This window comes from Lynx rufus, unplaced genomic scaffold (assembly GCF_022079265.1).
Source record: "Lynx rufus isolate CCGP_SWC_20201006 ecotype Redwood Valley unplaced genomic scaffold, mLynRuf1.p SCAF_10, whole genome shotgun sequence".
Classification (NCBI taxonomy): domain Eukaryota; kingdom Metazoa; phylum Chordata; class Mammalia; order Carnivora; family Felidae; genus Lynx; species Lynx rufus.
In genome coordinates, this window is record NW_025814824.1 from 18,776,174 (window position 1) to 18,791,644 (window position 15,471).

A 15,471-nucleotide genomic window follows, 5' to 3' on the forward strand; every position below is an offset into this window, starting at 1 on the left:
AGCATCCTTTCTTATAAAAACCCTTGAGAAAGTCCGAATAGAAGGAACATACTTAAACATCATAAAAGCCATTTATGAAAAGCTCACAGCTAATATCATCCTCAATAGGGAAAAACTGAGAGCTTTTTCCCTGAGATCAGGAACACGACAGGGATGCCCAATCTCACCGCTGTTGTTTAACATAGTGTTGGAAGTTCTGGCATCAGCAATGAGACAACAAAAGGAAATCAAAGGCATCAAAATTGGCAAAAATGAAGTCAAGCTTTCCCTTTTCACAGATGACATGATATTATACATGAAAAACCCGATAGACTCCACCAAAAGTCTGCTAGAACTGATACATGAATTCAGCAAAGTTGCAGGATACAAAATTAATGTACAGAAATCAGTTGCATTCTTATACACTAATAGTGAAGCAACAGAAAGACAAACTGATCCCATTCACAACTGTACCAAGAATCATAAAATACCTAGGAATAGACCTAACCAAAGATGTAGAGGATCTGTATGCTGAAAACTATAGAAAGCTTATGAAGGAAATTGAAGAAGATATAAAGAAATGGAAAAACATTCTGTGCTCATGGATTGGAAGAATAAATATTGTTAAAATACTACCAAAGTAATCTACACATTCAATGTAATCCCAGTCAAAATTGCAGCAGCATTTTTCTCGAAGCTAGAACAAGCAATCCTAAAATTTGTGTGGAACCACAAAAGACCCCGAATAGCCAAAGTAATATTGAAGAAGGAAGACCAAAGTGGGAGGCATCACAATCCCAGGCTTTAGCCTCTACTGCAAAGCTGTAATCATCAAGACAGCATGGTATTGCCACAAAAACAGACACGTAAGACCAATGGAATAGAATAGAGACCCCGGAATTGGACCCACAAAAGTATGGCCAACTCATCTTTGACAAAGCAGGAAAGAATATCCAGTGGAAAAAAGACAGTCTCTTTAACAAATGGTGCTGGGAGAACTGGACAGCAACATGGAGAAGGTTGAAACTAGACCACTTTCTTAAACCATTCACAAAAATAAACTCAAAATGGATAAAGGACCTGAATGTGAGACAGGAAACCATCAAAACCCTAGAGGAGAAAACAAGAAAAGACCTCTCTGACCTCAGCCGCAGCAATTTCTTACTTGACGCATCCCCAAAGGCAAGGGAATTAAAAGCAAAAATGAACTATTGGGACCTCATGAAGATAAAAAGCTTCTGCACAGCAAAGGAAACAGCAAAACTAAAAGGCAACCAATGGAATGGGAAAAGATATTTGCAAAAGACATATCAGACAAAGGGCTAGTATCCAAAATCTATTAAGAACTCCCCAAACTCCACACCCGAAAAACAAATAATCCAGTGAAGAAATGGGCAGAAAACATGAATAGACTTCTCTAAAGAAGACATCCAGATGGCCAACAGGCACTTGAAAAGATGCTCAACGTCACTCCTCATCAGGGAAATACAAATCAAAACCACACTGAGATACCACCTCACGCCAGTCAGAGTGGCTAAAGTGAACAAATCAGGAGACTATAGATGCTGGCGAGGATGTGGAGAAACGGGAACCCTCTCGCACTGTTGGTGGGAATGCAAACTGGTGCAGCCACTCTGGAAAACACTGTGGAGGTTCCTCAAAAAGTTAAAAATAGATCTACCCTATGACCCAGCAATAGCACTGCTAGGAATTTACCCAAGGGATACAGGAGTGCTGATGCATAGGGGCACTTGTACCCCAATGTTTATAGCACTTACAACAATAGCCAAATTATGGAAAGAACCTAAATGCCCATCAACTGATGAATGGATAAAGTAATTGTGGTTTATATACACAATGAGATACTACTTGGCAATGAGAAAGAATGAAATATGTCCTTTTGTAGCAATGTGGTTGGAACTGGAGAGTGTTATGCTAGGTGAAATAAGTCATACAGAGAAAGATACCATATGTCGTCACTCTTACGTGGATTCTGAGAAACTGAACAGAAGACCATGGGGGAAGGGAAGGGGAAGAAAAGGGAGGGAATGAGGCAAACCATAAGAGACTCTTAAAAACTGAGAATAAACTGAGGGTTGATGGGGGGTGGGGGGGAGGGGAAAGTGGGTGATGGGCATTGAGGAGGGTACCTGTTGGGATGAGCACTGGGTGTTGTATGGAAACCAATTTGACAATGAATTTCCAAAAAAAAAAAAAAAGAAAAGAAAATACATTGGTAAGCAAACAAAAGAAAATGATGGATGTCTGCAAGCCTAGGAGAGAAGCCTCAGATAAAGCAAATTATGCCAACACCTTGATCTTGGACCTGTCAGCTTCCAGAACTGGGATAGAATAAATTTCTGTTAGAACTGTCCATGAAGTCCATGGAATTATGTTATGGCAGCCCTAGCAACCAAACACAGCTTTTGGTACCAGGAATGGAGGTGTTGCGGTAACAACTATGTGGTAGCAGCTTTAGAACTGGATAATGAGTAGAGAGGGAAAAGACTTTTGTGGCAAGGTGATCTTGTTATAAAGTCGCAAAGAACATGGCTGAATTGTTTTCTAATGTGGAACTTATAAGTGATGAACTTGGATATTTAATGGAGATTTCTAAGCAGACTGTTCAAGACATGTTCTTGTCTTTTCCTAATTGCCTATAGTAAAATGCAAGAAAAGAAATACATTTTTAAGAAGGATTTCTTAAGCAAAATGGAAGCCAAAGTTAAAGATTTGGAAAATGCTCAGCCTATCCTTATTGCAAAATATGGAAAAGCATGTTACAGAGAGAAAACCCAGGGCGTTGTGCACAAAACACTTGAGAGAAGGATTAAGGTTGTGACTCATGGGTCTAATCCACCATCTCAGCGGAATCCAGGAATGGAAATGGGGCTATACCAGCTGAAGTGTTGCCAGCTTGAACTAAAAAGGGCAGAGTCAGGACAAAATGAAGAAAACTCCTTGCAGTTATGGGATACTAAGGGGCAGGAGAGTAGAGCCAGCTACCTGGGAGCGTGCCTTATTCTTCAAGAAAAGGGGAAAGAATAACCCCGAAGGCTATTCTGAGATCAATAGAGGTGCATGTGTTTTGGAGGCTGAACCTCCTCCTGGATTTCTGAGAGTGGGGCCACTTCCTCAGTTTCAGTGGGTCCAGCTGCTACTACCCAGAACCTAGGTGGCAGGAGTATAGTTAGTCTTAGTTTATTAAGTATGGTAATTACTGTAGGTTTTTCCTACATGTTATTTCCCAGGTTAAGGAGGTACTCTTTCATTCCCAGTTAACTTTTTTTATGTATCATGAGTATTTGTAGCATTTTATGTAACGCTTTTGCTGCATCTATTGTAATCATACAGTTTTTTCTTCTTTATTCTGTTAATATGATGAATTACATTGATTGTTGAATGTTAAACTAGCCTTGCATTCCTTTTTTTTTTTTTAACTTTATTTTTTTTGAGACACAGAGACATAGTGTGAGCGGGGGAGGGGCAGAGAGAGAAGGAGACACAGAATCCGAAGCAGGCTCCAGGCTCTGAGCTGTTAGCACAGAGCCTGATGCAGGGCTCGAACCCATGAACCATGAGACCATGACCTGAGCCGAAGTCAGATTCTCAACCGACTGAGCTACCCAGATGCCCCTAGCCTTGTATTCCTAACACAAACCTTGTTTGTTCATGATATATTATCCTTTTATATTGTTGGATTTATTGGCTAATTTTTTGTTGAGGATTTTTGTATTTATGTTCACACAGGATACTGGTTTATACTTTTTTCTTGTTACGTGTTTACTCATGATATCAGGGAAAGGCTAGCCTCATAAAATGAATTGGAAAATGTTTTCCCCTTCTCTGTTTGATGAGATTATTTGTAAAGAGTTGATACTATTTCTATCTTATAGAAGTTGGAATTTACCAGTGAAGCCATCTGTGCCTGGAATATATTGAAAGATTTTCAGACTGTATTTAATTTTTACAGGACTGTTTACAGTATCAGTTTGTTCTTGCATGAGCTTTATAAGATTAAGTATGTTAAGGAATTTGTTCCTTTTATCCAAGGTGTTGAATATGTAGAAATACAGTTGTTCCCAACATTTCCGTATCCTTCAGATAACTTTAGGATCCATAATGATATCTCCTATTCATTTATTATGTTGCACTTTCAGGTCTAGAATTTATGTTTGAGTTCTTTTTACAGTCGGTCTCTTCATTGGTGTTTTCTGTTTGTTGTGACATCATTATTCTGGTTTCCTTTAGCTCTTTCTCCATGGTTCTTATCAGCTTTCTGAGCATATCTGAGACATTAAGAAAATTTTTTTCTTTTATAGTAAGCCCAGTGCCTTGCTTCCTCCTGAACTGTGTCTGCTGATTTCATCTGTGCATGGGCCAGGCTTCCTTGATTCCTTGCATAGATTAAACTGTCCTGCTATTGTAATCAGACAAAGGAAGTATAAGAAATTAAAACTACAGACATGTATATTCATTAACATAGATGCAAAAATCCTTAACAAATATTACAGTGAAATAGTATGATATGTAAGAAGGATAATATACTATAACCAAATGCATTTACCTTATGAATGCAAAAATGGTTTACCAGTCAATTCTGTTAATTATATTCATGGAATAAAGGAGAAAAAGTATATGATCTCAGTAGAAGAGAAAAAATTTCTCACAAAATCAACAGTTATTGATGATAAAAACTCTTAAGTGGGGAATAAAAGAGGGTCTCTTCAACCTGGTGTAAGGGCCATCTAGGAAAAACCTATAGGTATTATCATACTTAATTTGAAAAAGACTGAATGCTTTCCCTGTAAGGTACAGAATAGTTCAAGAAATGCCTTTTCTCATCACTTCTATTCAGGTTCATAGTGTGAATGCTCTAGCTTCTGCAACAAAACAAGAAAAATAAAGACAAGATTGGAAAGAAAAAGTAAAACTAGCTTTATTTGCAGATGAAATGATGAGTCATGCAGAAAGTCCTAAGGAGTGTAGAAAACTACCATTAGTAACAGTAAGCAAGGTTAATAAGTTTGCAAGATACATTGTCAATGTAAATAGTCATTTCTAAAAATGAAATGAAAATTATTCCATTTATAACATTAAAAGGCTAAATTCTTAAAAAAAACTTTTAAGTTTATTTTGAGAGTTTATTTATTTTGAGTTATTTATTAATTATACATCAAATGTCGGACACCGGGGGTGCCTGGGTGGCTCGGTCACTTAAGCATTTAACTCTTGATTTGTGCTCAGGTCATGATCTCATGGTTGAGATTGAGCCCCACATGGGGCTCCATGCTAACAGTGTAGAGCCTGCTTGGGATTTACGCTGTCCCCCTCTCTCTCTTTGCTCCTTCCCTGCTTGCGTGTGCTCTTTCTCATAATAAATAAATAAACTTTGGGGAAAAAAAAGAGTTGGACACTGAACCGACTGAGCCACCTAGGTGCCCCACAGAAGAATTTAACAAAAGAAGTACAAGACCTGTAAACCTAAAACTGCAAAAACGTTTCTGAAAAAAAAAAATTAAAACCTAAACAGTAGAATGATAGGCATAGTCAAGGATTGGAGGCCTGACCTTGTTAAGATGGCAGTTCTCTCCAAACTTAGAGATTTCTCATATCCTCAATCAGAATACCAGATACCTCTTCCAGAAATTAACAAGCTAATTATAAAGTATATGTGGAATGTAAAGGGCACATATTAGCCAAAACAATTTTATTTACTCTTATTTTTAATTTTAACTCCAGTATAGTTAACATACAGCATTATATTTGTTCTGGTGTAAAATTCAGTGATTCAACACTAGTGCTCATCAAGATATGTGTACTCTTAACCTCCTTCACCTGTTTCCCCCATTCCCATTCCCCCCGCTTTAACCATCTGTTTGTTCTCTGTAGGTAAGAGTCTGCTGTTTGGTTTGTCTTGTTTTTCCTTTGTACATTTGTTTCTTAAATTCCACATGTGAGTGAAATCATTTGGTATTTGTCTTTTTCTGGCTTATTTCACTTAGCACTATACTCTCTAGATCTAGTCATGTTGCTACAAATGGCAAGATTTCATTCTTTTTTTATGGTTAAATAATATTGCACTGCATATATATACCACAGGGCTGCTTCCATAATTTTAGCCAAAACAATTTTTGGATCAGAATAATGTTGAGGTTTTTTAATGCTTGATTTCAAGGATTATTTTATAGCTACTTTATTAAACAAAGTGTCATTTTCATATGAGAATAGACATACAGATCAATGAAGGAGAATAATGTTTGGACATAAATCCACAATATAATCCGCAGTTAATATATGTTTGATTTCATACAAAGATGCCAACCTAATAAATAAGTAAGGGGAAATATGGTAGACATTTCAATCAATGGTTTTGAAATAACTAGATTTCCAAGTGGGAAAGAAAATAATGTATATGGGATTTAATGTGAAATGGAACATTGACATAAATGTAAATGCCCAAAGGTATAGAGTTTGTTTAACATATAAGAGAAAGTCTTTTAAGTGTTTGTGGTAGGTGAAGATATCTTGGGATAAAAAGTGCAAATAAGAAAAATAAATTGATGAAAATTAAAATGTTCTACTTTTTGAAAGACAGCTGTTAAAAATGAAAAAGGTAAGCCGTGGAATTGAGAAAATATTTGTAACACATGTATATAATACTTCATCTAAAATATATAGGGAGACGAACAGCCCATAAAAAATGAGCAGAAACATGAAAAATTAAACGTGTTTAATTTTTTTACTCATCAGGAAAATGCAAAACAAAGCCATTTGATCATTAATATAGATGTAAAAAATTTCAGAACATTCAGAATTGAAATTAGGACTGCAGAGTTGTTGCTTTTGGGGGTAGTGATTCATGCCAATTCTTGTGAGGAGCATGATGGAAGTTTCTGCATGATTGTAATGTTTTATTCCTGGATGTGAATTTTGGGTGCATGGATGTGTTTTCTTTATGAAAACTTAACCTTATATAGTACTTAGTTATATACTCCTCGGGAGTAGGATGTGTTTCAATAAAAATGTTTTCCCCAAATGAATAGGATTCAGAGAAGAACAAACCAATTCATGAACCTGTGATATGATATATAACTATAACTCATTTTTGAAATTCTAATTAAAACTATGGTGAAATTTCCAGGAAGATTGCCAAAATTTTAAATGTTTGAAAACACTAAGAATTTGTGAGGCCACGGAGCCATACCAAATCTAACCTGCTGATGTTAGTTTCATGTGTCACAACTACTTGTGAAAACAGATTGGTAACACTTAGTAAAGTGAATATATGCAGTTCTACTCTTTGATATATACACCGTGGAAAATCTTACACATGAGCATCTGGAGGCATGTTCAAGGAGGCTCATGGTGGCACTGTGAGTAAAAGCAAAAAATCTATAAACAGTACACATATATATCAACAGTGTAGTGGACAATTAAGTAGTCATTTATCAGTGTAATATAGTATAGCAGTGAGAATGAATGAACTACCAATATGGATAAAATTTAAAGATTGTTTTATTGAAGAATGTCACAGGAACATATGTGATATTATTTCCTTTTCGTACAGTTTAGAAAGAAGTTGATAAACAAACAGTGTTATATTTAGAGAATCTTTCATAGAAGGTTGAAAACAAGTAACTAAAAGTGAAATCATGATCAGTTGTAGGGAACATAATCAAGGAGGATCACAAAAGATGCTTCTGTAGTACCGCTTAATTTTTTGGCCTGGGTAGAAGATTCAGGGATGTCTTTTATTGTTATTTTATTAAACTGTATTATATGTTTTTGTGTGCTGTATTTCTCATAGCAGTAAAAAAGCCAATTTAATGATCTTTCAAAAATTTAAAACTGCAAGTTTCTCAACTCTGTAGGTTTAAAATATGAAGAACGGTTTTTTTCCCATGGATGTTCTGATATGTATTTATTTAGTGATAGGTTGAATTAACATTGTATCTAAGATCTTTTTCTACTCAAAGCCTGTCAACAAGAAAATTAATGTAATAGTTCGACCGTTTATATTTAGCCTTGAAATTGTAAAACCACATCTTTAAACCAAATTTTATTATTTACTTTTCTAATTCAGACTAGGTTTTTTTCTTAATTAATTCGAAGGGAGATTTATTTATTTATTTAGGTAAAAATTGTCTTAGGACTTTGAATAAAAATCTTTGTGCTAATTAACAGTGAATTACTTTTCTTCCAGATTCAAAGGTCGACTTCTTTGGGAACATCACAGATTTCACAGAAAGTGCTTCCTTTCCTGGAACTTCCATGTGTCGAAGATGGTAAAATGCAACCGCTTTAGGAAGTTTTTCTTATTAAAATGTGTTAGGAATATAATTTTCATTTGAGACCATATTAAAAATTTCAAACAATAGCAGATATTTATGTATTTTTTGGAAATTTCACTAAAATTCCTTTAAACACTAGAACTTAGGTGTTCCTTAAAGTTGCTTTTGCCGTGGGGTTTTTTGGTATGTAAAATTTAAACTTGTAATCTCAAAGTCTACTAGTAAGTTAATCTTTTTATCCTCCTTTGAGCTAGGAGCCCTAGTGAAGCTGTTGATATCTAATTCATGATATTACTTAATTATTTAGAGAGTTTTGTTATAGTAAAATTTTAGTTTTATATTTTCCTTTTTTGTTACTAAACAAAAAAATCAAGACTTAATACCTACTACATTCACATATGAAAACTGGTAAATATTTTGATAACAGATATCTGCTTTTTCTTGGCCACATTGGAAAGAAAAGCAAATGTATTTCTCTGTTTTTAAGGCTTTAAAAGTTGCTAAATGGTAAGTAACTGAAGTTGCCGTTTTAATCCTTGGTTTTCTAAAAGAATGTTTTTCTTTGTGGTAAATGGGGCAGGGAGGAGCTATTTTTGAGATATTCTGCCCTAAATTCAGTCTTGGGTTGTTCGGGACATACTTCAGGTGGTTTTAGTTTTCTTTAAATCTTCTTTTAATAGTTTTACTAGTTTTGGAGTTGTTTTTAATGGCAAATTGTAGAAATTTTTTATCATATATTTGTGTCCAGACACACACACACACACACACACACACACACACACACACACACACATATACACATATGAATTCAATAGTGATTGATTTCAGTTTCTTCATCCAAATCTCAGGGCCTGCTGTGTGCTTTTAATATTGTAGATTTTATAACTAAGTCCTGTTTCGTTATCCAGATATAGTGAGCATCTTAGTGTGTTTGTTTGAAAATTCATTATGTGTGTAATCATTGGCATTTGCTATAAAATTTTCTTTTGAAATTTTTACATAGACTAATAACTTTAAAAGGTGATGTTCATTAAGCTAAAGATGAATTTTATATTTTCTGTACTTTTTTTGGTCAAAAATGGTATTCTTTCAGACAAAATCTCTATGTTCTTTACATTCAGGTTTTGATGTTTAGACCCTGGAACATTTAGACCCTTAATATATTAGCATTCATATTTATTTCAAAAAATTATAAAAATGTTGCTAAATCAATCATTTTGATTATTGACTTAAATAGCGTTCTGTAATTTTTAGATTCAGAGGAAGAATTTTTTGACGCACTGTGTAGTCCCTTGGAAGAGCCTCCTCAGTCTCCCACTGGAGTTAAAAGTTGTCAACAGAAAAAGTTTCAAAAGCCAGATTATACAAAAAATATGATTCAGTATAAAATAAGATTTGAAGTGCCAGAGGTATGTACATGGTAAAATTAACATGGCTTATTTAAGTTCGTCATTTCTGCTATTCACATATTACTAATATGCATTCTGTTTTCATCCTATGTAAGCTGAATCCAGATGTTGCTATGTGACTTTTCCTTCACTTTTTTTGAAGATAATTTTCCTAATCAAAAGTTAGGGGTTTAGATTAGATATTATGGTTATCAGTGTACATTTATTAAAGATAATTATTTGTATAGCATAAGTATGTTTGTATATGTGTATGTAAAATCTCCCCTGAAATTTAACTATATATCATGTATATACCTTACATATTCATATATAATCACCATCGACATAAACAGTTTTTTGTTTTAGGTGGTGGTAGTTCCCTTTTTTCTTTCTTCTCCAGGTTTTGATTCAGTTTTATCACCTTGTTGGAGATTGTGAACTACCTGTGGTAGAAATTGATGTTTTAGGACTGGGCACAGATGTTGAGCTTAGAACATTTGATTTGAAAGCAAATGCCTTTTTGAAAGAGTTCTGCTTAAAATGCCCAGAATACTTTGGTAAGTGTCTCATTTTTTTTAAATAAATAAATTAACTTTATCGTTTGACTCCCTACTGGAGAGTTTTAAATTCTCTAGGCTTTAAATCAGTATGTTTGTTAAAATATTCTCCAAGAAATACTATGTTACGAGTTGGTCTTCAGTTTTTATCTTGTACTTGGGAATCTAGAGAGGTAGATGAAAGAGAAAATGAAGATAATTTTTTTTCATTAAGGAAAATAAAATAGTCCTGGTTTAATTTTAAATCTACCTAATCTACCTACTACAATGCTGAATTAATTTCCTGTTGGTAATGTAACAGTTTACCACAGACTTAGTGTTCTTAAAACAACAGAATTTTACTTAGTGTTCTTACAACACTAGAATTATTTAGTGTTCTTACAACAACAGAATTTTATTATCTTAAAATTCTGTTAATCAGAAGTCTGACATAAGTCTCAACAGGTAAAAATCAGGGTGCCAATAGGAGTTCCTTTTTGGAGGCTCTAGGGGAGGATACATTTCCTTGCTCATTCGGTTGTTGGCAAAATTCGTTTCTATGTGGTTTAAATATGTTTCCTTCTGCCTATTAGGTGAGGGCTAGCCTCAACCTCCTGTGGGCCTCTCTAGTACACACACATAGTTCCCTATATTTCAGAACCAGAGCAGGGTGGTAGATCATTCTCATGTTGTCGTGTCTATAGCTTCAGTCCAGGATAATGTTCTCTTTACCTTAGTCACCTTTGCAGAGTCTTTATTGCTGTATAAGGTAATGTATTCTTAGGTTTTAGGGAAACATAGCATGGACATCCTTGGGCAGCAGGACATAGCATTATTTTGTCTAACATAAACGTTTTATTTCCAGAATCATAATGGATAAATTATATAATACATTGGATATTTCCATTTATTGTCTTAGGCATTTAAGAGAGGGTGTTATATATATTTCTTCCTTTACATTTTTAGGTTTATTTTTGTAAGATAATTCTCAATGGTTGATGGAATGATTAAGGAAAATGATTTATTTCCATTGTGAGTGCCTTTTATTTCTTTTTCTTGTGTAATTGCTCTGGCTAGGACTTCTAGTACTATATTGAATAAAGGTGATTAGAGTGGACATCCTTGTCTTGTTCCTGATTTTAGAGTAAAAGCTTTCAGCTTTCCATCATTAAATATGTTAGCTGTGGGCTTATTATATGTGGTCCTTATTATGTTGAGGTATGTTCTCTCTATACTCACTTTGTTGAAAGTTTTTATATAAATTTTGTCAAATGCTTTTCTTCATTCATTGAGATCATATGATTTTTCTCCTTCATTTTGTTAATGTGGTATATCACATTGACGGATTTCTGGATTTTGAACCATCCTTGGAATAAATCCTACTTGATTATTGTGTAAGATCCTTTTAATGTATTGTTGAATTTGCTTTGCTTATACTTTGTTGAGGATCTTTGCATCTATGTTCATCTAAAATATTGGCCTGTAATAATATTTTCTTGTGGTAAATTTGTCTGGATTTGTTGCCAAGGCAATGCTGGACTTGTAAAAGGAGTTTGGAAGTGTTTCCTCCTATTTCTTTTGACGTGTTTCTTCAGAAAGATTAGTATTAATACTTTGTTTAATGTTTGGTAATATTCATCTGTTAAGCTGTCTGGTTTGTTCGGAGGTTTTTTTTGTTTTTTAATGTTTATTTATTTATTTTGAGAGAGAGCATGTGTGCATGTGGGGGGAAGGGCAGAGAGGGGGGAGAGAAAGAATCCCAAGCAGGCTGCACACTGTCAGCACAGAGCCGAATGCAGAGCTTGATCCCATGAACTGTGAGATCATGATCTGAGCTGAAATCAAGAATTGGATGCTTAACTGACAGAGCCACCAGGCAACCCTGTTCAGAGGTTATTGATTAATGATTCCGTTTTTTGTTTTTTTGTTTTTACAAGTAATTGGTCTTAGTATTTTCTATTTCTTCATTATTAAGTATAGGAAGTTCTATTAAGTCTCTGAGTTTATTTCTTTTCAGATGTCCAATTGTTATTAGGGTTTTTCTTAGTAGTCTCTTATGATCCTTTGTATTTCTTTGGTTATCATTTATTTGTCATGTCTCCTTTTTCATCTCTGATTTTATTTGAGCCCTCTCTCTCTTTTTTTTTTGATGAGTCTAAAGGTTTGTGAATATGGTTATCTCTTTAAGAAACCAGCACTTAGTTTTATTGATCTTTTCAGTTGTTTTTTTAAGTCTCTATTTTCTTTATTTCTGCTCTTTTATTTCCTTCTAATTTGGGGTTTCATTTGTTCTTCATCTGGTTCCTTGAGGTGTAAAGTTAGATTGTTTATTTGAATATTTTCTTGTTTCTAAAGGTTTTTGCTGTGCTCTGTATTGCTGTGCTCTGCCCTCTTAGAAACACTTTGGCTGCATTTCATAAACTTTAGTATGTTGTATTTTATGTTCTCATTGGTCTTAAGGTATTTTTTAAAATTTTTCTTTGGATTTATTGACCCAGTAAAAAATGTTAATATCTGCAGTAATTCTTTTTTGACCCAAGTAGTAAAACTGTAACTGTTTGCAGATGACATGGTATCACATCTAGAAAACCTTAAAGGTTCCACCCAAAAAACGGCTACAACTAATCAATAAATTCAGTGATGTTGTAGGATAGAAAAACACAAAATTCTGTTGGGTTTCTATATACTATGAGAAAAAGAAGTTAGGAAGACAGTCCCATTTGTTAACAAACTGGAATGAATGATGACTTTCTGAAAAGAAAATTTACTCAAATGAAAAAATAAAACAATCCCATTTGCAATTCCATCTAAAAGAATGAAACACATAAGAATAACTTTAAGAAGGTGACAGAGGGGCGCCTGGGTGGCGCAGTCAGTTGGGCGTCCGACTTCAGCCAGGTCACGATCTCGCGGTCCGGGAGTTCGAGCCCCGCGTCGGGCTCTGGGCTGATGGCTCAGAGCTTGGAGCCTGTTTCCGGTTCTGTGTCTCCCTCTCTCTCTGCCTCTCCCCCGTTCATGCTCTGTCTCTCTCTGTCCCAAAAATAAATAAACGTTGAAAAAAAAAAAAAAGGTGACAGATGTGTATACTGAAAACTGTAAGACAGTGATGAAAGAAATTAAAACAAATGAATGGAAAGATAGTCCATCCTTATGGCTTAGAATTATTAATACAATTAAAATGTTGATACTATTCAAAGCAATCTACAGATTCAATACAATCCCTATCAAAACTCCAGTGTCATTTTCACAGAAATAGAAAAAAGAATTCTAAATTTGTCAGCCACCACAAAACACCCCAAATACCCAAAGCATTCTTGAGAAAGAAGAACAAAACTGGAGGCATGATGTTCCTTGATTTCAAAATATATTACAAAGCTATCTGTGGTACTGACGCAAAACAAAACTTTATGGTACCAACATAAAAGCAGACTCATCAATCAATGGAACCAAAAAGCACCTAGAAACAGACCCATTAACATATGGTCCATTACTTTATGATAGAGGAGTCAAGAACATAAAATGAAGAAAGGATAGTTTCTTCAATAAATGGTGCTATGAAAACTGGACAGCCACATGCAAAAGAATGAAACTACTATCTTATACCATACACAAAAATTAACTGAAGATAGTTGAAGACTTGAATAAAAAACGTGAAACCATAAAACTCCTAGAAGAAAATGTAGGCAGTAAGTGCCTTTACATTAGTCTTGTGTTGATTTTTTTGGATCTGACTTCAAAAGCAAAGGCAACAATAAACAAGTAGGAATACATTAAGCCAAAAAGCTTCTCCACAGCCAAGGAATCCAACAAATTGAAAAAGCAGCTGACTGGATGGGAGAAGATACATGCTAATCACATATCTGATCAGTGGTTAATACCCAAAATATATAAAGAATTCTTGCAACTCAATAACCAAAACCCAATTCAGTTTAAAAAATGGACAGAGGGGGGCGCCTGGGTGGCGCAGTCGGTTAAGCGTCCGACTTCAGCCAGGTCACGATCTCACGGTCCATGAGTTCGAGCCCCGCGTCAGGCTCTGGGCTGATGGCTCAGAGCCTGGAGCCTGTTTCCGATTCTGTGTCTCCCTCTCTCTCTGCCCCTCCCCTGTTCATGCTCTGTCTCTCTCTGTCCCAAAAATAAATAAACGTTGAAAAAAAAATTAAAAAAAAATAAATAAAAAAAAATGGACAGAGGATCTCAAAAACATTTTTCTCAAAGAAGACATACAGATGGTTAACAGGTACATGAAAAGTTACTGAATATTGCTGATTGTCAGGGAAATGCCACTTAAAACCACAGTGAGATATGACGTCACACCTGTCAGTATGGCTGCTATCAAAAAAACCCCAAGAAAAAACAAGTGTTGACAAGGATGTGGAGAAAAGTAAATCCTTGTGCACTACCAATTAGTGCAGACATTATGGAAGATCACATGTACATTCCTCAAAAAATCTAAAATAGAGTATCATATGATCTCGCAATTCCACTTCTGAGTATTTACCCAAAGAAAATGAAAACACTAAATCAAAAAGAGAAAGGTACCCGATGTTCACTGCAGCCCTATGTATAATAGCCAAGGTATGGAAACAGCCTAAGTTCAATCAATGAATGAGTGCATAGAGAAGATATCCTATTTACATACATACATAGATACACAATGAAATTCTATTCAGCTATAAAAAGGAACGAAATCTTGCCATTTGTGACAACATGGATGGACCTTGAGGGCCTTATGCTAAGTGAAATAAGTCCGAGAAAGACAAATACCATCTGATCTCACTTATATGTGGAATCTTTACAAACAATCCAAGTTGATAGGTACATAGAACAGATCAGTGGTTGTCATAGGTGGGGGTGGGGTGGTGTGGTAGTTTGCATGGGTGAAGGGGATCCAAAAGATGTAAACTTGTAGTTAGAAAATCAGTAGGATGCAAAGTATAGCATAGTGGCTATAGTTAACAATACCTAATTGCCTATTTGAGAGCTAAGATAATCTTGAAAGTCCTCATTACAAGAAAAAAATTGTAATTACGTATGAGGACAGATGTTAACTAGACTTACAGATATTGAATCATTAAATTTTATACCTGAGACTAATGCATTGTTCTATGTGAATTATACCCCGTTTATGAAAGAGAAATGATTGGGGTGCCAGGGTGGCTCAGTCAGTTGAGTGTCCAACTCTTGATTTTGGCTCAGATCATGATCCCAGGATTGTGGGATTGAGCCCCACATTGGGCTCTATGCCGATCATGGAGCCTGCTTAAGATTCTC

At 35.1% G+C, this 15,471-nt stretch overlaps 1 protein-coding gene across 3 annotated transcripts in view; it reads left to right on the plus strand.

The window, feature by feature from the left end:
* VPS13A (vacuolar protein sorting 13 homolog A) overlaps nt 1–15,471 on the plus strand; it is a 260,584-nt gene that overhangs the window by 91,845 nt on the left and 153,268 nt on the right. For all 3 annotated transcript variants that reach the window (XM_047102413.1, XM_047102419.1, XM_047102427.1), the window contains exons 24-26: nt 8,186–8,267; nt 9,528–9,682; nt 10,062–10,218. In XM_047102413.1, the coding sequence (XP_046958369.1) occupies nt 8,186–8,267; nt 9,528–9,682; nt 10,062–10,218 (394 nt within the window). The remainder of the gene's footprint in view (nt 1–8,185; nt 8,268–9,527; nt 9,683–10,061; nt 10,219–15,471) is intronic.